Source organism: Eleutherodactylus coqui, chromosome 7 (assembly GCF_035609145.1).
Source record: "Eleutherodactylus coqui strain aEleCoq1 chromosome 7, aEleCoq1.hap1, whole genome shotgun sequence".
Classification (NCBI taxonomy): domain Eukaryota; kingdom Metazoa; phylum Chordata; class Amphibia; order Anura; family Eleutherodactylidae; genus Eleutherodactylus; species Eleutherodactylus coqui.
In genome coordinates, this window is record NC_089843.1 from 123,943,639 (window position 1) to 123,967,622 (window position 23,984).

Genomic DNA, 23,984 nt, shown 5'->3' on the forward strand with positions numbered 1-23,984 from the left:
TAAAAACGAGACAATGATAGGCTTTTGTAAACAGGCAGTCGTTCATCTGCGAAAGACTGCCTGTTTACTCTGCATGGAGGCAGGCGAATGGACACAATCTCTGGCCCACTCCGCCACCATTCACGAGTGAGCATTGCTTCTGTGTGAAAGCCCAGGAATGACTGACACTTAGCTGCCAGACAACCGTCCCATGTGAAAGGACCCTTAGTTTGTCATGACAAATGGCACTTCACTTGCCCCCTAATATTACGGCTTTGTATTCTGTCTGTACAGAGTCACTACAGAATAGCAAGCCTTCATTAATCTATAGCGCTACTCACATTTCTGTTTCTTCCTGCAAGCATATCCATACTCACAGCATTTTTCAGTAGGCTGTATGTTCCATCGGATGCAGTTTCATGGAGCATACTGGTTTTAGAGCTTCTAGGTCAAAATGCAGTACATAATATTCTATGTGTACTAACCATAACATGGTTTCATGTTGTGCACCAATGTTCACATGCTAGCAATGAATCTTGTTTAACAAATTATTGAAATCGACTCCCACTTTGGAAATATGAAAATTCTGCGCCATTTTACCAGCTCCACTATTTGTCCTTTGACAAGCTCCATAGAGCACACTGCACCGTGTGAACCCGTATCAAATATTTTAGCTTTTCTTGTTTTTAGCAAATGTTTTTTACAATTTTATGTACAATTACAATCATTCTTTTTTTTTTCCTTTGTCTATACCGTTAGTACAGGTCAACACACTTATGGCTATTAATCCCACACAAGGTTTCACTTTGCCATTCTACTTTTAGCTAAATAAAGAAAGAAACCTACATGAGGAAGTCTTACACTGGGAAGAAAGCATGTAGTGTTTCCATATTGGATCATTTTTGGTATCTGTGGGCATCTGTCAATAAGCCTAACCATCTGAATTTGACCCATTGAGTGATACACAATCAAAATTCATTTGAAGTTGTACATTTTCGGTTTTGGATTTAAAAAAATGGAAAAAAAGATGCATGAAATGAAACAGCATGTACTTCATGGTGCTTTATCAATGTACCACAGAATAAATAGAAGTGCACATAAACTGAAAATGGCCGTGTAGAGAAGACGTAAGTCATTATTACAAATGTGACAACAGTTGGTAAAGTTTTCCAATACACATGTACATTTAATATGTTACAGTAATGTTATTTAAGACCAAGTTTTTTTTTTCCTATGTTTAAATACAATACCTACCAGGATACACAGAGCTAGAAGACTTCTGGATTTCAGTGTTGGGCAAATGATATATGACAAGTGATTATAGAATGTGGGAGCTCCACTGAGGAGCATCGTGTCCATGAGAACATTTTCTAAGAGGTCAACGACCTAAGTGCACAAGATGAGCGTTTTTTTAAATTGGTGTTTGAAAGTTTCCAGTAACACATTAATGGCATCCTATTTTACACTGGAAAGTTCATTTTTCAGTGTGTAGCGATGAAGCAGTCTGACACAGACACAAGCCATCGCCAAAAAGTAAACATGATCACATGGAGATTAAATAAGAGAAAGTCATTTGGAAATCCCTTCCATCCATTTTGCTAAAAAGTTCCATTGGTTCATATTGAGTGCAGTAAATCCCACGAAAACTGTGGCTATCCAGTTACTGTAAGTACCGGTAAACTTTAAAACAATGATTTCCAGAGTCTGCTACAACAACATGGCCGTCTGAAGTCAGAGCTAGTCCCTGTGGACCATACAGTGGGTCAGCAGAAGTGTTGATGTAAGACAGAAACGATCCACTTCCATCGAAAACCTACAGTCACAAACAAAAAGATTTGTTGGTGGGTAAACATATCTGTAGATGTACATTACACATACATCATCACCAGTTATGAAGAATAAGTCGTTTTGTCTTCTGTTGTAGAGTATGTTCTTCACTCTTAGGCTGGCTTCACACAGATGTCAAAATCGCGCAGGATTTATGCGTTGAGAGATGCACATATCTCGCTCAAATATCAACCCCATTCAAAAGAATGTCATACACATGAGCGATGTTTTCTATCTTGCTACATTGCAGCGCCCATTGCTTTCAAAGGTGCAGGCAGCAGCATCACCGGCCCCATGGAAAGCAATAGGAGAACTCTTTGATCCTCTGCCGTGGCTGCAACAGACGCACCAGAGAGTCCCTGCATCTCCCTGAAGTGATGCAAGGCTGTTTTGCCATGAAAACGCCTTGCCTCCATGGGGATCTCACATGGATGGTGAACACGATACGGCCTCATATTGCGCTCGCACGTGTGAAGTTCGCCTTAGGCCTCGGTCAGACGACCGGTTTTTGCCGCGATTTGCGGATGCGCATGCAATCTGCGCATATGAAGAACCATTGCTTCGCAATGGGATCGGTCACATGTCTGCTTTTTATGCGGATATGCGATAAATTATAGTACACGACGAATCGCAGATCGCGCCTATCTGCGTTCTGCGATTCCTTGTGTTCTATATATATGCGCTCAATGGGGGCGGCAGCAGCACTGACCCCATTGAGAACATATACTATAAAAGATCATTCTCCTCTGCCACAGCTGTAACAGCTGTAGCAGAGAAGAACGATGTTCGCCCATTGAATTCAATGGAGCCGGCAATACAGCCGGCTCCATTGAAAGCAATGGGCTGCCGGCGAGCGCGGCATGAATTTTCGGGAAGGGCTTAAAAATATAAGCCCTTCCTTGAAAACCATCCAAAAATGTGTAAAAATAAAAAAATATATATACTCACCTTGTCCCTGCAGCCGGAGTTCAGCCGCGGCCGGCCGGCAGTTCTCCTGAACTGCTCTGTGTAGTATTCAGCAGGCAGGGATTTAAAATCCCCGCCTGCTGAATGGGCTGCCTCTGATTGGTCACAGCCCTCACCAATCAGAGGCAGCTCTCACTCACCCATTCATGAATTTATGAATGGGTGAGTGAGTGCTGCCTCTGATTTGATCAGCGCAAGGACCAATCAGGGGCAGCTCTCAGCTCTCACTATGTCCATTTTGGGATGGTTTTCAGGGAAGGGCTTATATGTTCAAGCCCCTCCCGAAAATTCATCCTGCGCTCGCCGGCAGCCCATTGCTTTTAATGGAGCCGGCTTTATTGCCGGCTCCATTGAATTTCAATGGGCGGACAGCGCTCCTTTGATCGGACCAGTTTCGCCGAAAACGCTGCTAGCTGCAGATTTTTCGTCGCGAATCGTCGGCCCCGGTCACGCGATTTGCGAATGCGCATCCGTCATGCAATCCGCAAATCGGGGCAAAAACCAGTCGTCTGACCGAGGCCTTAGGGTGTATTTACTGTATTTACAATTTCTGTGCGTTGGGAGATGCACATAAATCACACAAGAGAAAATCCATTATCTTACATGGGTTAATTTACATCTGTGATTTTTCTCTTGGCTATTGCCTTCTATATAACAGTACAAAAAAAAAAAAAACTAAATCGCATAGCACTCGCATGTCATGCAATGTACATACCAGCGCAATGCAATCTTTCTATTTTCTACTACTGAAACATCATGCAATTTTAACGGGTGCAAAAACTACATATGCAATAGTCATGATGCGTTTTGCAAGTGCGATAGTGAGCTGAATTTCTCAGACGTAGATCTCATTCGCTTAAGTATAGCCTTTTACAAATAAAACTAAAATTTTAATTTGCAAACATAATCCTGCTTGTAATAAGTTACAGTACAGAACATCTGTTATGTGGTGATTATAATAAAACTGTGCAAATTTTCATAGCCACTAGGGTCCTAGTACCAGGGCTGTTCATTCTTCAATTCTTGAAGGTGCTCCGTACACTATATATCCTGAATACTGCAGGAAGCAACAAAGCTAGTGAACACTAATGTGCTTTTAGGCCTCATGTCTACGGGAGCCCGCAGCGGAATCCGACCCTGTCCGCGGCAAAGGACCCTGCGTCCTGTCCATGACCGCGAATCGGACGGCTTCCATTGAGATTTAATTGAGCCTTTCTATACTCCCAGTCTCAATTATATATCAAAAGAGGGGTTTACTATGATTTTGCTTGGCAGCTGCTAGGGCGGTCGTACCGCGCCATTGGCAGACCACTCAAGTTCTATGTATGAATAGCAACATGAGATGTCACACCTGTGTCATATGGAGGAATTGTGTGCGGAAAAAGCACGCACACACTTTTTTTTCTCTTCTCCTTCTTCTTTTCTTATATGGGTGAAGATAGGATTTAATCTAATTGCCGGGGCAAGTACCACATGAGGTACTTAATATCCATCCTCATCCGAAGGTATTAGAAGCAATTGGCCCGAATTGTTCTATTTTGTGTTATTCCATGATATGTTAATTTTCTTTTCACAATGTCCTGCGTGACCTTCATGAAATGTTTGTTTTATCTGAAAAATTTCTCGATAAAACTGATTGAACAATAAAACTGCTGTTGGGGGCGAGGAAAACTAGTTAAGGACTTCTAGATGCATCCAGGGAGCATCTGGCAATGGAATTTATGTCTCCTAGACAGAGTTGTTCTTTTACAAGTATTTCTTAAATTATATAGCTGTAATAGTTTGTCGCTAGTTACATATATCTAATGAGTTAGAATTACAGAGATGCAATGCTTCTGGAACAGTTCTTACTTGTATTCTGCTATTTCCCCAGTCAGCTACTATTATATTTCCATTGGAATCTACAGCCACTCCAGTTGGTGCATTAAACTGACCATTGCCTTCTCCATTTGAACCAAACTTCAAGATAAACTCACCATCCTGGTTAAATACCTATATAGGAATAAAAAAAAAAATGCCATGAAATCACATGTCTAATTTTATAAACTTTAATAAAAACTTTAATTTTTTACAATCTCTGAAAAGAACTAAAAGTAAAAAAAAAGTTAGTTTGACCATGTAGCGGAACAACTCATTTTTGTTCTGTGCACAAGCATATTTTATCATTTTCTGACCCCCAGTAGATACATTTAAACACACATTTCACATGCTTTCAGTTTGGATTATAGGGCAGGAAGTAGCGATTTAGTTTAGCACAATTCATCCTACATCGAATAAACATGTCATTAGTTCATTTTTTTAATGCATGAAGATAAAGTGAACACTGAAGGGAAACCATGCTAAATTACGGGTGCCTTTATCATATACAAATGGATGGAAGTGTTCCAGCGACAGGATAAAATCCAATACTTTATTTTAATCCACCAAATTAAAATGATTATTAACCCATAAAATGCCACTCTCAAATTCTATATAATCTAAAGATACATACATCATCCATAAATATTGCATAAAAATACCACACCCCAACAGAACCTCTAGAGAAAATCTATAAAAATATAATAAACCTGGTTTCGAATTCGTACCATTAGAAACTCTGGGGTTACAATATAAGATCCAATATGCCTCATGGGAAAACAGTTTGTGTTGCCAATCACCTCCCATCTGAGGTTTATTAACCCTTTCCAAGCCATAAAATTAAAAAAGATTACGTGTTCTGACATCGATGTCAATAAGATAGCATGCAGCCCTCGAGCATTGTAGCATGTTCCTAGAAATGTAAGATACATACTTAGGATGTACATCCTGCATGTTGAACACTAGAATCTCTATCTGTCTTATGTTGCTCGTTGTACAATAAAAGACAATAGACAACATGGCTTTTTTTTTTTTTAATTGATAAAAGACTTACAGCCCACTGCACCAAAATTCTGATCTGAGATCAAGTAGAAAAATACTGCACCAACACGGCTTAGCCTTTGAACTTAGTTCAAATCTAGGTTCAATTTGATCCTCTGAGGTTGGCGGATCAAACCAGTTGAACTTAGTTAAGCAGACAAAATCCAAGATTGCGGGCTAGGCTGATAACCTGATAGGCTAACCTGTAGTAAGATCATCTGACTACAGTCACTGATCACCATGTGCAATTTATTTCTTCTAGGTTCAGCCTTTGATCGCAGATCAAGTGAACTTGGTTTTGCAAATCTTAGATCAAAAAGTGTTGGTACAACAATTTTTCCTTAAACCAAGTTCAACAAGTAATCCCAGTTTAAGGGCTAATGCCCACGGACGTATTTCTGCCGCTTTCACCACGGCGGAATAATGCAGCTTTTAGGTTCTATTGAACCGAATAGATTTTCTGCCTGTCACATGCATGATTCTGCCGTGGATTTCCACTGCAGGAAAAAAGAAGAAAAAAAATAAATAAATCGCTGCATGTTCTATTTCACCACGTTTTTCCAAAGCAGAGGTCTCCATTAATATAGTATTAATAGAGACCGCAGGAAAACGTGCATTTTTCTGTGATCAACAGCGGGGACTTCTTGTTTACCACCGCTGTACTCCCGCGGCGTAAATCCGCAGGCGTATCCTGCTTCATCCGTGGGCATGAGCCCTAACTAAACCAAGATCAACAGCAGGGTTGGTGCAACCAGCCATTAATAGCTGCATGCTTGCCTGACTGTATGACAATAGATGTAGTGCAGTTCACAGCATGTTTGCATATCACACATTGGGAACCACATCTAATGGTTGATTTAGGCAACGATTATCGCTCAAAATTCGTTCAAAAGGTATCGTCTTAGCGATAATCGTTGTGTCTATCTTGCGCCCGTCGTGCAATTTTCGTTAACGATTGGCTTATCCCATCCTTTCAGTCCGCTTAAAATCCGTCTTTCGGCCATTTGCTTCTCGTTTGGTTAAAATGACATTCGTTCAGCGACTCAATGTAGCGTCCAATGCAAACACTACACAACAATAATACAGCCACTGAAAAGACCTGCCACTACATCCATTTTCTAACAATTTTCGTTAGGTTAAAAACATCAGTCTTTGAAAGCAAAACCATCGCTCACTATTATCGTTATAACGAAAATTGGACGATAATCTATGGGTCTAAATGGGGCATAAAACACCTTCATGCGTCAGCCATGAAATGTTAACAGTTGGTTTTAGAAAGTCACTGGGAAGGGGGGGGGGGGGGGGGGATAGCAGGTGTACAAACGCTAAACCCTGTTTGACAGCCATTTGACAACCTCCGCTGGGAACAGTACACAACTTCTCATTTTCGGCAAATGCTTGAAAAGTTTTTTGTTTTTTTAGTTTTTGAGTAAAATTATTGGTGTGCGATGTTGAAAAACAGGGATATGGGTATCAACGTTCATTTTAATTTGGTGGATTATAATAAAGTATTGGAGTTTATCCTCTGGCTGGAACACATCCTTTTGTTTGTTCATTTTCTCTGTTGGAGCCGGCATTTTTCCAGCAAGGAATATTCAAATAAGGATTGATTGCATTCATACTATATAAGGTGAGAGGTTTACTCTTTCCTTTTTCCACTCCAGGATATTCAGAAATTGAAAACTATTCTTTAACCCTTTCCAATCTGATTTGTATCCTGGTTTTCCTAGGGGGCTTACTCTTTTTCTGCCATTATACAACAGCGCTATCTGCTGGCTAAAGCCAGTACTGCATGAGGTGACACATTGGATAGCCTCCGACAGCAAAGAGGCTGGCAATATACAGTAAGAGAACCCCGACGGACGTCTTCCAACATCAGAGCTGTACAGCCTTGAATCATAATGTCTTTGGAGGTCAGACAGTGGATTGGAAAGGGTTAACAGCAGCTGCTTATATTACAATTTCAGCATTAAAACACAATTTGTTTTAATACAATTATACTTAAAGAGTACGATTTTGTCCACCAATAATTGTTCTAATTCACTTGAAACAAAACCTTAAGGCATTCTCACAAGGCATGTATTTACTCCTAACAATGATCATGCAAATCACTAGATCTAAAAAGCGGTTTGCATGATAACGGTTAGGAGGAAACACGTGCAGTGAAAGAACGATCAGTGATAAACTGTTAATTGAATCTTTCATGCAGAACCAAAAATCATTGTTTTCTGACGCTGCATCAACCTGTCTAAACAGGCAATCTCTCTATGAACAGCGGCCGGTTTACTGTGAATGCAAGCGAGCGTGCTGGATTGACCTCCGTCCCGCTCCAACTCCACTCACTGAACGATTAGCATTGGCACTGGCCAACAGATCTACACAGATTAGCTACTTTGATTCAATGGAGCAAATCAGTAGTGTTTCAGTACAGAAGCCGTGGTGACAATGAACATATAAAAAAAAAAAAAAAATCAGCAAAGAGTTCATTATTTTGCAGAGATATTTTTCTGACTGTGTATATGAGTTATAGAATACCCTATACGCATACACTGCCGACAGAAAGTTAACCTGTTCTGTGAGGGTTTAGGTGTGGAATCTGTGCCATGTAAATCCTGACAGAATCCTTAGCACAAGGTTGTTAACACACTTGTTGCAATATATTTTAGAGTCATAATTAGAGATGAGCGAGCACGCTCGTTTAAGGCAGATACTCGAGCGAGCATCGCTCTTCTCCAGTAACTGCTTACTCGTCCGAGCAAATGCGGGGGAGAGCGGGAAGGGGGGGGGGGGGAGCGAGATCTCTCTCACTATCCCCACCGCTCTCCCCCGCCACCCCCCTGCATTTGCTTGGACGAGTAAGCAGTTACTCGAGAAGAGTGATGCTCGCTCGAGTATCTGCCTTAAACGAGCGTGCTCGCTCATCTCTAGTCACAATATTTTATTAAGAGCAATTGTTAAAGATGCAATACCTTAACTGAATGGTTATGGAAGTCAGTCACAATGATTTCATTATTGCTATTTACAGCAGCAAAGTGGGGTCCTAAAGAAATGGAGAAATAGACACACAGTTAAGATTTTGCAAATAGTGATAAACTGCACACACAGCATTATAGTAATATCCTAATATAAAGTAGGTGGCTTACTAATATATTCACAAGCGTACATGTAATATTTTCAGGAATAGATCAGAAAAAAATTTGCCTATCGCCCCTAGATAATTATAACATAAACACATCTAACTAAATCATATTTTATTGCATGACATGTTATGGAATTTAAAGGAATTTTCCCACTAAAGTAGTATATGCCATTACTTTCTCTTTGGTGGCAACCCTACTGCCAGAACCTCCATGATCCTTGATGAGAGGTCTGCAGCACTGGTTAAAAACTTTGGCTATTATTTCACAGGTTTTTCCAGCACAGTGACTGTGCAAAAAAACTGCCAAAGAGACCCCCGACCCTTAGTTTTCAGGATCAACGGTGGTCCCAAAGGTTGAACTGTCACCAATCTGAATGTAATGCCATGTCCTAGTAATATGCCGAAAACATTGTCAAATGCAAATACCCCAATAATAATGAAATCAAAGATGGAAAATATCAAAATCATAAAAAAGTGTACAGAGCCATGCATAAATATATACAAGATGATCTACATATTATCATATTATATCATTGGTACCTGCAAACTGTTTGTCCCCATTTCCTCGACTTCCAAACCTGGTTACAATTTTACCATTGGGCTGGAAGATGAACACACAACACGCCTTGTTGTCTACCACAATTATGTGTCCATTGCGATCAACTGATACACCTTTAGGACCCATCAGTTTTCCTGATCCAATTTTTGTCTGTTAGGTAAATACATTACCATTAGTATAAACAACATATCCTGCTTCTTCATAAGAGACAAATGTCTTTAGAAGGAGTTTTCCCATTTTCTAAAATGATGGCATATTGCTAGGATATGCCATCACTTTATGATCTCTGGGACTCGCACCATTTATGAGAATGAAGGGCATACAGCATTGGTTTAGTGTTGCGCCCCTTCTAAGTTTTGCCTGCACAGCAGTGCTCTCAGTCATCCGGCTATGCAGGGATCTGCAGCCCAGCTGCATTTAATTTAGAAGATAGGAAAACCCCTTAAACGGCTCAATCACATTAGATGGGGAATCTGTCCCCTGCAAGATGGGTATAATTAACCCATAAATGATGCTCATCATTCCCAGGACATTAAAAGGGTTTTCTGTGATTTTTTAAAATTTGCCATACATTATTCATATTTTAACTGCTCTGCAGCTTCAGCACTGCTGCTTCAGACGTAGCAGCAGCAGTCACATGCTGTTCATCATTCATGTGACTGCTGCAGCCAATCACTGGCCTAAGCAGTCATAATGGAGTTGATGCAAACATGACTCATGAGGTCAATTGGTTGCAGCAGTCATGTAAACAACTGGGGTGACACTGCAGCTGGAGGATATTTAAAAGGGGAGTATTCTTTTCTTTTATACACTTATCTGTCCCCCTGACAAATAAAGAAAAAATCCCTGCAAACGCCTTTTAAAATCGTGACTTTACAGAGGGAACTGAGCTTGACAGCTAGAGACATGCAAATTCATTGAGTCATTATAGGGGTTCCCACAGGGCATTGGTAAGACAAATAAGTATGTTGATTGAAATAATGGAGAAACCATTTACCTTGAACTTTCCATCATTGGAGAATATGCTGACCCACTTATTGTCATAGTCAGCGATAATGATGTCACCACTTGGGTGCACCGCCACTCCCGTTGGTCTCTGCAGCTGTCCTGGCGATCTTCCTCGAATGCCAAACCGGCTCTTGAATTGGCCATCATTTGAAAATATCTGGAATACAACAAACGAGATTGTCTGTGTTTTTACAACAAATACAAATCTATTACTACAGTGAACCTCCAGTCGGCTCATATACAGTATGCTGAGAATCTGTACATTATGAAACATTTCTAAGTTTAGGATTTTAAAGTTTTTACCTAGTTGTAAATAATGTAAGGAGAAAAACACACTTGATACACAATTATTTATGATGAGTGCACTACCACACCATCGGGTTTTCTATCTTGGTAATGAAATTTAACAGCTAACTGTTCCATAAACTGAATAGGATCCATCCACTAATCCGCCATACGTTTACACAAAACCACACTGTAAAAATCACCTTTGAGTGACTAGGCTTTAACCTTACCACACTTTTTGCCTTAATGACCAGGCTAGGCCAGTGATTTTTAGCGATTTTCTGTTCATGCTGGTTAAATGGCTACTATTTTTTTTACATATTTTTTTTTCATGATATCGAAGTAATTTTCACGAAGATGATTTTTTTTGTTTTTTTTTACTTTATTTTATAACTGACAAAGAGGAAAAACATTGGGCCACATTTACTAATACGGTCTATAAGTTAGACAGTGCAAACTAAGACCGACAGTCTGCACACAGCAGAGCCAGATTATACATGCGGGAGCCCTCAGCGGAATCCTGCCCTGACAGCAGCGGTGTCCGTGAGTACCTATCATTTCCCGTATTCTTCTGTACTGCGGATGGACCCAGCAGTTCGCCAACGGCCATGTGCAGTAGAGATTTTTTTTCCACTAGTGATGATGTGGGTTCCGCAACCTGTTCGCAATATTAATTGTGGACTTGCCGCTGGTCCGATGGCTTCCATTGACTTTAATGGAAACTGTCCACGCGGAATTACATTTTTTAAATTTTACAATGCCACCAATGTTTTTTTAATTTGGAAAATACCTTTAAAATAGAAGATATGCTAGGGAAAAAAAAAAGTGGACAGAAATACAAACGTTGATATACAACATGACTTACTAAGTGGAATTTACACATTGTCAGGGTGTAATTATGAAGGGGGTTCAGTTAATAATAAGCTACCCATTAAAAAAAATTTGCTTTAGATTTTTTTTTCTTATCCTATCACTTATCCATTGAGTCATCCCATAGAAGTAAATACCCAAGGTATAAGTGTACCTTGACGCCACCGGAAACTAGGGGTTTGACAGGAGGAACGCCCTTCTCACACCCCCAGCTCCAAATTGGCTCAAGGCAGAAAGGTCCTTAGGCTTCCAGTATTACCTGTAAATGCTGGCATGTTACGGCTGTAGCATGGCAGCATTTAGATGTCATAATGTACGGCAAAGAAGTATAGTAAGTGTCAGCTTAAGGCTGCAGCGCTGGAACAAATAATTGCACAGGCTGCAGGCTCAGTGCTCCGTCCCGGCCACCATTTGTCCCATGCAGCCAACACGGCCTCCCGCTCACCTCTTATTTTGCTGTGGTGCCTCCCTCACGGCTGCCATCAGTAATCTCTGTTTCGTCGGCCAATTCACTGCTGTGTGACGGCACAGCGGTGCACCCATGCGGCCTATGCAACCGGCCGCTCGGCTCTCATTTCTCTGCGGCGCCTCCCTCCTGGGCAGCGGCACTGCTGTCCGTTCTGGCGGCCACATCACAGCTGCCTCACGCCGGCTGCTCACTTCTCAGTTTTCTGCTGCGCCTCCCTCCTGGCCGCCAGCACTACTCAGTTACGCCAGCTCCCGGGAAAGCTATATAATTTGCCGTTTCCCTCCCTTTTGGCAATGCAGCACAGCCTTTCCATTCTCAGGGTGGGGGTTCGTCCTTCTGCCCCCCCTCCTGCCGCCACCGCCGAGTGAGTCACTTACTCTGGGGGCTTAGTGGCTGCAGCGCAGCACACTACTGTATGCTTCATAGCTAAATCTTTACTGGCCTTGCAGGACCTGCCGCTCTACAGCCTGTCCAGCCAATCAGGTACAGGGGGCGTCACCTCCGTGTCAATTTTGGCTCCACCAGGAATACCAGGTGGCGTCAAGATACACTAATACCAATACCCAAAATGTAAAAAAAAAAAACCTTTTGCGGACACCTTTTATTTTTACGCTACATATTTCCCCTGTGGCTAGGGTTCCTCGTAGGGGGAAAAATTATGTGAAAGTGGTCACAATCAGCGTTGTGATTTGACAAGAGGTCCAAGTGATTACGTAATCAGTAAGATCAGTATAGGCAGAGATTATGTTTTTATTGCACAGCAGAATAAAGCCCCTTAAGACAGCCACAGGAAATACGTGTCCATGAGGTTGTTAAACCATCATGTTAATTATTTGCATTACTATCACCTAGTGAATTAAACCTATACTTGACTTTGGTTAACGTATGCCTGCATATGTACACTTCCACATATACATACGTAATAGAGTAAGTATGATAATAATAATAATAATAGCAGATAACGGACACTCACTGCAGTGTACTGCGCTTAGAAACACAATATGAAGCCTGAAGCAACAATCAGCAGGAAGTAATGCGCTAAAATGATTTATGGCATTTAAATCCAAACCATTCCTCTAATGTCAGCAGGCGAATGAACACAGTGGAAATTTCCACTGGATGCTCTGAGATCAGAATCTGTAATGAGTTCATATCCTGTAGTACGAGTGCCGAGCGGCATCTACAATAACAAGTAAACAAAGTACGTCCCGTAGCCCATTATATGAGCAGCTGGATAGGTTTGAAAAACAATGGAAAGACTAACAAGCCGACAGCATTCTCACGCAGCTTTAATCAGCTATTGGACATAGCCCTGTGTGGACGCACGGGCTGCGGAGTGAAACTAGAAACTGCTTACTATCAACTATAGATATATCACAGATACAAGTTAAAAGATCACGTGGTGGAGGTTTGGCATGTAGCTCAATTAAAGGGAACCTATCCGGGCCTTTTTATATGAAACGATTATCATTCAGTTTATCGCTACATTATGCAAAACTGTACAATAAATCGGTCTGTGTAAACACTGCCAGCAACTGAATAATTTGTTCGCTTATCATTGGTCGTTCATCTCTTCTCATCTCTCTGTATGCCTGCATGAACTGATCGGCCTGTGAATACTGTGAATGGAGATGGGCGACCAGAAGAGATCTCCGACCCGCTCTACCTCCATTCACAGAATCATTATTGCTCCTGTGTAAAAGCACAGGAGCGATAATCATTGAGTCGACTAATCAGGCACTCGTCCCATGTAAAAGGACCCTTGCATTTTATTTCTTGTAGAGCGTGACCACTCCTACAAGCGAGGAGCGACTGTATTCATGATATGCAGGTTCCCTATACCCTCCAGCCGCTCATTGGCAGCTTTCTCCGTATTATTGTGCAAAAGAAGAGATCAGTCAACATCAAGTGGGAGGAGAATGCATATCAAACACATTGCATAAATATATAGCATTTACATAGACTCGTCCCCGACAGCACTTGCATCATGCTGCAATAAATAAGATGCAAGGTTTTCCTAAGCACATTAATACTCTTAAAGTAATAAAACACTGAAATCCACGTCTGTCACTACTTTACGATGTCCCATAATGGGTCTGACAGGTTCCCATTAATCCTATTGAGTACTACTGTGAGATTTCCGTTAATGCAAAATCTTGCTAAATCTGACAATGGGCCAGATATACCAATACGGTCTTAAATTTAGACAGGGTAAAACTAGCCCAGACAATGTGCCAAATTTATCACAGCAGCATACACTGCTAGGCATGCTAGACATTTTTCCCTAACTTTAGGTCACCTCTTTGTTTGCCTACTCTAAACCAATTTTTAGCATCAAACGTTTGACATAATTTGTCACATTCCAGTTAGTCCCATTGCATAAAGACACGCTCTTTCCCCTTTAAAGGCCCATTTACACGCAAAGATAATCTTTCAAACTACTGGAAGATTGAAAGATTTTGCAAACTATTTGCATAAAGTGTTTATGGCCATTAACACTTTATCATCTTCATTTGCATGAAAAAGGGCCTCTAGGAGCTGTTTGCGGAAGGCGGAGTGTGATTAATCACATACCCAGCTGTGCACACAGCTGCATTGTTCTGCTCATGGTTGACAGTAGATTACAATCTTATCTGCGGTCTCCCGTGGAGAGGACAGCCTGTGGTCTACTGAAAGATAAAGGTGTGTGCTTTACATTTCAGTTGATGAACGATGGATTTTAAGTTCACCTTAAAAACATCGTTCAACCGGAAGATGCACGATGCCTGCGTTTACATGTAACGATTATTGCTCATTTGAACGAATTGGGAGCGATAATCGTTACATGTAAATGAGCCCCTTATCTAGTGAGACACAAAAAGTGTCTAAATCATATCTGGAGCCAGGCATGAAGCATTCTGGTGCAATTCGCTTAGTAAATCTCTCCCAAAGTCAGATTTCCAGTAACCGTAATCTTTGAGCAGTGCTAGAGAAGTTTAAGCAATCTGTAAAGACCATTCATTGTGGAAGTAAGTAGCACAGTAAGTATAGAAGCATGCACTTCAACAAATGTGATCTTCTGACATCTATAACTTGTCGGGATGTCATACGGACTAAATTTTCCCTATTATATACAGCCTGACAGGAACAATAGTGTTTGAATTGATAAGTGCACCAATTAGATGGCAGTATTTAGAATTCACGAAGATAGGGCAGTCACCTTCTGAGAAATGCACAAATATAATAAGGAATGAGAGATGAAACAACTTTTTTCAACTTTTACTGACAGAGCTCCGAAACAACATAAAATTAGTCAACACTGAAAGGAGCCTCATGCCTGTTTCAGCCCCTTGAGGACAGTCGCTCTTTACCATTAATACTTGTCCACTTAAGAACAGTCATTTCACACAAGCAAAGTAGAAGGCAATCGAATATTGTTCTTCTGAAGAGGCACTCAATTTGTTACACAGGTAGTGCAGTAGGCCACAGGGTGATTGTTTCCATAAAATCCCTCTCTTCAGCTGCACCTATTTCCAGGGGCGTAACTAAAGGCTCAGGGGCCCTGATGCAAAAAGGTGAGCTGCCCCCCCCCCCCTTCTATCTGTATCTGTACCCGTACCCATACCTAAACCATGCTGCACAGAGGCATAACTTGAAGCTTCTGGGCCCCAATGCAAAACCTGTAACAGGGCCCCGAACTATAATGCTTTATTCATAGTACTGGTCTCCCTATATGCAGAAGAGAGGCCTTATGGGCTCCTTAAGGCTCCTGGGCCCAGGTGCAACCGCATCCCCTGCACCCTCTACAGTTACGCCCCTGCCTATTTCCATAGTGGCTGGTCAGTGGCCTCCTCCTATTTCCAATATATCATACTTATTGCCCACTCATTACAATTCTGACAAATTGGGCCTCTCAACTGTCGCAGACTTGCGTCTTTTCCAACCCTTCCCACTCCACACATCTGAGGAAATCATGGTGGCAGAAAGGGCATGTGCACAATGGTTCTGACATCACCTAAGCCTCCTGGTTAACGGCATCACACTCTCGTGTTGTCTTGTCAGCAGGCAAACACTCGCCAACAACCTCAAACTACACTCCGTTGGCAGAAAACTACCTCTTATCTATAGCCTACCCACAAACCCATGGGGGCAACGCAGTACATCTATGCCCTTGCATTCTGACATAGTTGTAGCCAACCACCATCAGGTTCCCCATGAATCATGATGACTGGGGCTGTTATTCTCCATTTCCATAGTGGTTAATGCATGGTTTAACTAAACCCCTAAGAGACGTTGCGAATCACATTACCACAGAACCATTTTATATTCTATGGTAATGTGCAAATACATACCTTACTCAGTTAAATTACTACCTGGAGCTCATGGCATTGTGTAATCTAAAGTTGATGTGACGTTCTAGGTAAACACTACAACGTTTAGGCCCAATGTCCACGGAACGCACAGATTCTGAATGCGGAATCCCGCACAGAATCCACCCGTGCCCACGGCCATGGACAGTTTTCTTACCTGTCCAGATGTGGTGCGGGTCTCTTGTGTCCCGGCCAGATCTTCTTTCTTCCGCAAATCAAATCCGCCTGTGGACATTGGGCCTTAGACCTATATTCTGAGTGTTAAGGCCACGCCCAAGGTGTGACCTAATGCAGGATACTGCAAGTAGGAATGAAAAGGACTGCTCTTCTAAGGAACATAAACATACCTGGACACACTGGTTGTTGCTATCTGCAATCAATATTTTTCCATTGGTGGATGCAGCCACTCCTTGGAGATTAGTAAATTCACCCTTATTTCTTCCTTTTGTACCTAAAATGATTAAAAAAAATGACTACATTTGCTGCAGCAATAGTGAAAAGCTGACTCATAATTAACCCTTCCTATACCTAATTTCATTGCAACAGAAAAACAACAAACGTTTGTATGCCAGGATAGTAATAATTTCATAAAAGGGAAGAGCAGTCAGTTAATCAGCGGTCAGCTTTGTAGGAACTTTCTTTGCCTATGCAATTTGTAACAGACTTGAAGTCCAGTTGAAAAACAAAATATGCACAGGGCATAATGTATGCAGTTGCAATCAGGATTATTCAACCCCAACAGCTTTGCTTCCTCTGCTACTGAAAACCTGCAGCATTTGGAAAGAAAGATGGATTCAATCAAGTACAGTGATGCCTTGGGTTGAGAGTGCCTCAGCTTGTGAGCTTTTTGATTTGCGAGCAGGCTCTCTACCAAATTTTCGCTCTGATCTAAGACCAAAAACTCGGGGTACAAGCCTGCTTCCGCATTGCAGCATACCTTTCAACGGGGCCACCACTGCTGCCGGTAGCCCCATTGAATGCAATGGGCTCCCGGCAACCCCTGCAGTGATTTTCAGGGAAGGGTTTTAAATATAAGCCGTTCCCTGAAAATCATGCCTAGCTGTAGTAAAAAAAAAACAAAAAAAAACATATACTCTCCTGTCCGCCACTGTCGGGGCTCAGGCGCGTCTAGCCACCGCTTGTTCTTCCTGCACTGCTTTGAAGCTTTTCAGCCTGCTGAAAGGGTTGTGTCTGATTGGCTGAGCGCTCAGCCAATCACAGACAGCGCTCAGCTATTCATTGAATGACAGCTGAGCGCTGCCTGTGATTGGTCACAGCGCTCAGCCAATCACAGGCAGTGCTCTGCCATTTATTGAATTCAATGAATGGCAGAGCACTGCCTGTGATTGACTGAGCACCGTGACCAATCACAGTCAGCGCTCAGCTGTCATTCAATGACAGGCGAGTATATATATTTTTTATTACTGCTAGGGATGATTTTCAGGGAAGGGCTTATATTTAAAGCCCTTCCCTGAAAAATCACTACGTGGGTGACGGCATCCTATTGCTTTCCAAGTCCACCAAGGCTTGGTTTGAGAAGAATGCCTGGAAGATTCTGGAGTGGCAATCACAGTCATCTGATTTGAACTCTATAGAAAATCTTTTGTTGCATTTGAAAAGGAGGTTGCAACACGCAAACCCCAAGAATATTAGTTAGCTGGAGGCATTGCCAATGAGCAATGGGTTAAGACACTTAAGGATTTCCTGTCGGAAGCTGAAGTCTGACTATGTATTATGTTTATAGCAGGGCATAACATTAAAAAAAGTTGCTCTACAAAGTACTAAAGACTCTTGTTGTGAAGGGGGTTGAAAAATTATGAGACTGCAGTAGTCATTAAAAGTGTCATTTTGTGTTAAATTTGTTGCATTAGGGTGGTCACATCTGCGTTGCAATTTTTGGTTTAAGGTTCCATCGCAGATCCGACTCAAAATACTGGAAGCATTTTCTATCGTCTAAAAGCCGTGCAGAAATCGTACAAACCCCATTACAGTCAATGGAGTCTGTTCAATTCCAAGCTAAGATGGAGCTGTCCAGCCACAGGGATTCCCCTTTCCCGAATGGAGCAGGAAAGCGGAACCCTGAGAGCAGGTGTGAAAACACCCATAGTTGTTTAAATCGTTTTAGTTTGTCAAATCTACAAACTTTCAGCTCATTATAAACAAGCCTATTTTGCAGAAGGGGTTGAATAATTTAGATTGCAGCTATGCACATCTGATGTAGTCATGTTAGGTCCAGGAATGACACTTTAATAAATGTGTAGGAAATATAGTAGCCAGCTGTTGATTGACTCCAAGGTGGTGAGAAGAGATCTTGAGACCAGAATAGATGTAGATAATAGAAAATGCAGAAATTGGGGCCATACTGGTGCTGTCAGAGTATTGATTGAAATCACTTTATAATGGCCATATGCTACATATTTCAGACATTAGGAAGATACCAGTTTGGTGCCAATGCACATAGCACATTGACAAAAAAGTGGTAATCTCAATCAACAGACACCTTCATTTTCTTCATTTTTAATTTCCAAGGGGCTATCACGTTTTAGTCATCCATTAAGTGTACAAGATTATTATAAATGATCTTTCCAATTTGAAGCCTCATAACGCACGTTTAAATGCCACTCTGATACATAAATTTGATATCAATGGAAACAGGAGCTTGAAAAGTTTTGTTGCACAACATCAAAAATGTTTTTCACATCAGAGGTGTTCAGTGTGAGCCCCTTTGTTACTCAACACACATTGAGCCGGTAATGAAATTCCTGCCATACACGTTGTAACGTATCATGATTGACTGATGCAATAGCTTCGGTGATGTGTATTTGCATGTCATGCATGGTGGGTGGAAAGGGTGATCATGGTAAAACCCGTTCCCCGTGCACTAACATAACAATCGATCACTGAGCTCTGTTATTGGCTGCAGACCCTGTAACGTCCCCTAAAACCGGTCGGGAGTTCAGCTGTGAAAACAGACTCAAGTGTGGGACAAAGTAGTGAGGGGAGAGTATATTACTATTTGTTATACTAGTGCACAGGGAAGAGACAACCCCTTTAATCACTCTATGGTGGTAATATTTAGTCCTGGTACATGATAACTAGAAATGTATATAAATACATTTTTTTTTTGTAAAACGCTAGCAATGCCCCTGGATTTACTAAAGTTCAGCGCTGCACTCTGCACACTGCCTCATGAATATCTTGAATGTGACTGTGTTGTTCATGCAGTATTTCAGTATTTGGGGTCCCATTTCTAACTCTGCCCAGGGCTACATAATCTCTGAAACCAGCCCTGAGAATAGTTTCACTAACACTATAATTTTATCCCCCTGCTGTCAGAGATTGCTATCAGTAGGGCAGAGACCATGTTATCAGAGGGGTTTGGTTTAGGGAATATGGTATGCCTCCCTGAAGAGGTATGTTTTTAGAACATGCCTGAAGTTGTGTGAGTCAGGAATTGCCTGGATAGTTTTGGGTAGTGTGCTCCAGAGGACTGGTGCTGCTCTGGAGAAGTTTAGGAGGCAGGAATTAGAGTTTCAAGTTAAAGAGGCACTTAATCTGATTTCGTTAGCAGAGGGTGCGGGCTTGGTGGTGGATTAAGATTAGGGAAGCAGTAGGGCGATAAGTTGCGGTTGAGAGCTTTGTGTATAAGGGTGGCAAGTTTAAATTGAATTCTGTATTTGATGGGCAGCCAGTGCAGTGAATGGCACAGGACAGAGGCATCCATGTAGCGGCTGGACAGGAAGATGAGCCTGGCTGCAGCATTCAGGATGGATTGGAGAGGAGAGAGCCTGGCGTGGAGGAGGTTGATCAGCAGCGAGTTGCAATAATTAAGCAGACAGTGGATGAAGGCAACTGAGAGCATTTTTAGCATGTCCACGGTGAGAAAATGGCAAATTCTTGCGATGTTCTTGAGGTGTAGGTGACATGTTCGGGCCAGAGATTGGATGTAGGAGGTAAAGGAAAGATCGGAGTTGAATATAACCCCAAGGCAGCGGGTGTGCTGTCTGGTAGTTATGGTGGTGCCTCACTCTTACCAGTCACTGCGTTTGGGAACAAATCATACATTTTCAGGGTATTAATTGAAACAATAAACTGTTTTTATTTAAGCAACTATTTATAAAAGATACCAAAATGTAATTATAGTCTAGAACACAGATGTCACTTACCTACTCTAAATATCAAGTCATCCTCTATGGGGTTTTCTTTCCTCTTCCCTGTACTGTACATACTTGCTGGCCTCTTCACTGCCTTCTGCTTGACGTGTCCACTGCCAGGAGACTTCACTCTCCTCTTGACTCCCTCCGTTGTGGGGGACACATCGGCAGACTTCACCACCTTCAGTTTAAAGGGGCTCCCTTTAATGTGCTGGTCATATAATCTCAGGGATAGAGTAAAGTCCCCCTCCTTTGGAATTGTAAACAAATATTCATAGGTGCCGTTTTTATTGTCTAGAATTTCTCCATCGCTGATGCTACCGTCAGGCGTAAACAGCTCAGCCGAAATGTAGGCACTCCCAGTTTTGCAAAGTTCACCGTCCTTGTCCTTTGTAGTAATTGTAACAGACATAGGCTGACCAACCACACTCTGTCTCAACCCTTCACCAGTAGCCACAGTTTCAGAAGCCACGGCATTTGTGGTCAGTATAGTTCCAAGATTGTGAATAGACTTTTTTAACCCTTCAGTTTCCACAATGAAGTCCAATTGGTCGTTCTCATGAGGATGTAATGGAAAATCTTGTTCTGCCAATTCGTTCAGCTTATCGCTCATCTGTTTCTTCACTAATAAGACCTCTGTCTCTGTCCCATGGTTAAGTGCTTGTGCTGTAAAAGTGCTACAGCTCTTAATACTATCCTGCCCTTCAATTAATGTGTCTAGCTGGGCCTGGAGGACCTAAGATCAAAGTACAACATTCAGTAGTTAGTTATTTAACTGGAAAGAAACACCCTTCCTTAAACATACAACCCTCAGGTTACACTCCTACACACTATTGGCTGCTTTAGATAAGACTTTACAGATTGAATTGTACATACAGAACTTGGAACTAAGGAATTTTACACCCATCCTATACAGCAGGAGGTCCCTAACCTTATCCTTTTTGAGCCATATTCAGCTTTAAGAGATGAGGAGCCATGCTGACCCAACAAAATGTTAAAATGATAAATGTAGAGAAATACAAAACTCATGAAATTTCAATTTGCAGATTGATATTTCAGTTTGAAATGTGACACAATAATATATTATACCACGATCCTGACGCAGGTATTGGTATGGGATATGTCAAGAATACTCTTAAAGGGGTTGTCCCGCGGCAGCAAGTGGGTCTATACACTTCTGTATGGCCATAATAATGCACTTTGTAATGTACATTGTGCATTAATTATGAGCCATACAGAAGTTATAAAAAGTTTTATACTTACCTGCTCCGTTGCTGGCGTCCTCGTTCCCATGGAGCCGACTAATTTTCGCCCTCCGATGGCCAAATTAGCCGCGCTTGCGCAGTCCAGGTCTTCTCCTGTTCTCTATGGGGCTCCGTGTAGCTCCGTGTAGCTCCGCCCCGTCACGTGCCGATTCCAGCCAATCAGGAGGCTGGAATCGGCAATGGACCGCACAGAAGAGCTGCGGTCCACGGAGGAAGAGGATCCCGGCGGCCATCTTCACCGGTAAGTATAGAAGTCACCGGAGCGCGGGGATTAAGGTAAGCGCTCCGGTAAGCTTTCTTTAGGTCCCTGCATCGGGGTTGTCTCGCGCCTAACGGGGGGGGGGGGTTGAAAAAAAAAAAAAAACCCGTTTCGGCGCGGGACAACCCCTTTAATGTAAATGTCTTTGTAGTCAGTACAGGTGGTCAGAACGCAGATCTCCCTTAACGAGCCACTTGTGGCTCCCAAGCAACTGGTTGAGGACCATTGCCTTAAAGTATGTATGCATCTTAATTATTTCACTAAAATAAGTAACTTGCCTTATGTTTCAGCCCATAGTTCACTTCCAGTTCCATGAGTAACACACTCTTCCGAACATTTAGTGTTTTCTGTAGGTCTTCGAAGGTTGAATGAATTTCGTCAACAATGCTGGACTTCTGTGTGGCAAGCTGATTGATGATTTCAGATACGACCTGTAGTGCAGAGTCTATTTCTGGTAATCTGAAATGATACAAAGAAACTTAGTGATGAAATAGAATTACCGTTGTTTTACTAGATACATTATATGTATGTCTAATACAGCAGACATATGTATAAACCATGGAGCAGTAAGCAGAATTCCAGATAGTACATGTATATTTATACCTTTCAGTATATTCCATTGTACAGCCATGGTCTATGGTAAGTGGTTAGTGAAGGAGTTAATTTGTGCATTAGATTCAGTTATTTACAATGTAACGGTAATTGCTTTTGGTAAGAAACATTTATTTGTGGCAAGGAACCAAGATACAATGTTCAATTAATCACATCATGCTGCAGAGCACTACATCAAAAAAACAGATACCTCTTCTTGACGGCATCCAGCTGAGCCTGCAGTGCTGCCTTATGCTGCTCTACTACATCTTTTAGTGGCACAGTGGGGTGCTCGGCATGCTCCCCTCCAGTACAGTCTTGGCACATAGCAGTCTCACATGACTGGCAGTAGAATTCCATCACCTGGATCAAAGAAAAACAAATGGTAAAATATTAACTATTCTTGACCATACATCATGAAAATAGTTCTAGGAACAAAGTATTACCATTAGCAAATTTACATGATGGAACATTCATGTAAAAAAAAGTTGTATTAAAGATGGACTTTTATGACCTATCCTCTGCTGAGACCCACAGCGATCCTGAGATTGGAGGTCATGTGTCCCTCTCTTCTGTCATTGTGGGGATACTTCTTCTACCCACAGTGATTTCAGATTACAGCCATGGCTGCATTGCATTCATTCATTTAAATGGAGCTAACAGAAATACCACAGTGCTTGTACTCTACTATCTCTGGCGGTCCCATTGAATATGGACTGAGCGGCAACACGCATGCATAACCATTGCTCCATTCACTCTCCTCCTCACTGCAGGCACATAGTGAGGACCTCCATTCTTTGGATCGGTGGGGGTCTCAGCAGTGAAACCTGCACTAATCAGACTTTTATCACTTATTCTATCAGTCTATTTTGGTTCAACCCCTGAAACAGGCCACATGTTAGGCACTCGGGTTGCAGGCTAACTTCTTCAACACCCCTTTAATGATGGGAAAATTGACAGTATTTCCTGTTTCAGTACTGCAATACATTTATTATAATGTGCTTTGCCTTGGAACAGGATCCGTGGCTTTTTAGCTCTTTTTTTTTGTTGGTGTCAATGCTGATTAAGGCCAAAGTTTCTTATTTTTCAATCCCTCTGCTGCCTGTGGTAATTACACTTTTTTTGTGAACTTTTGCAGTTTGTTGTGCTTTTATCAGCGCTAAACCACAACCCCACCCCCAAATCTTTTTATCTTTGTATACATTTGTCATATACTGTTTGATACTTTTGTATGATGTTTATACTTAAATAATAGGGGTTAAAAAAATGTATTATAATGTAACATGTCTGCCAAAAAAGTACTGAAATAGTATTTGCCGAATTATTGGTCATCTTTAGCAATTAAATGGGTTGCGCAGGATTAGAA

The 23,984-nt window shown here is 41.7% G+C and overlaps 1 protein-coding gene across 4 annotated transcripts in view; it reads right to left on the reverse strand.

Moving 5' to 3' along the window:
- Window positions 1-1,026: 1,026 nt before the first annotated feature.
- Window positions 1,027-23,984, reverse strand: part of TRIM2 (tripartite motif containing 2) — a 93,794-nt gene continuing 70,836 nt past the window's right edge. For all 4 annotated transcript variants that reach the window (XM_066573633.1, XM_066573632.1, XM_066573631.1 and 1 more), the window contains exons 4-12: window positions 22,830-22,981; window positions 22,306-22,486; window positions 20,516-21,239; window positions 16,697-16,800; window positions 10,366-10,533; window positions 9,350-9,518; window positions 8,640-8,710; window positions 4,624-4,764; window positions 1,027-1,792 (exon numbers count right to left, since the gene is read on the reverse strand). In XM_066573633.1, the coding sequence (XP_066429730.1) occupies window positions 1,640-1,792; window positions 4,624-4,764; window positions 8,640-8,710; window positions 9,350-9,518; window positions 10,366-10,533; window positions 16,697-16,800; window positions 20,516-21,239; window positions 22,306-22,486; window positions 22,830-22,981 (1,863 nt within the window). In that variant the 3' untranslated portion in view covers window positions 1,027-1,639. The remainder of the gene's footprint in view (window positions 1,793-4,623; window positions 4,765-8,639; window positions 8,711-9,349; window positions 9,519-10,365; window positions 10,534-16,696; window positions 16,801-20,515; window positions 21,240-22,305; window positions 22,487-22,829; window positions 22,982-23,984) is intronic.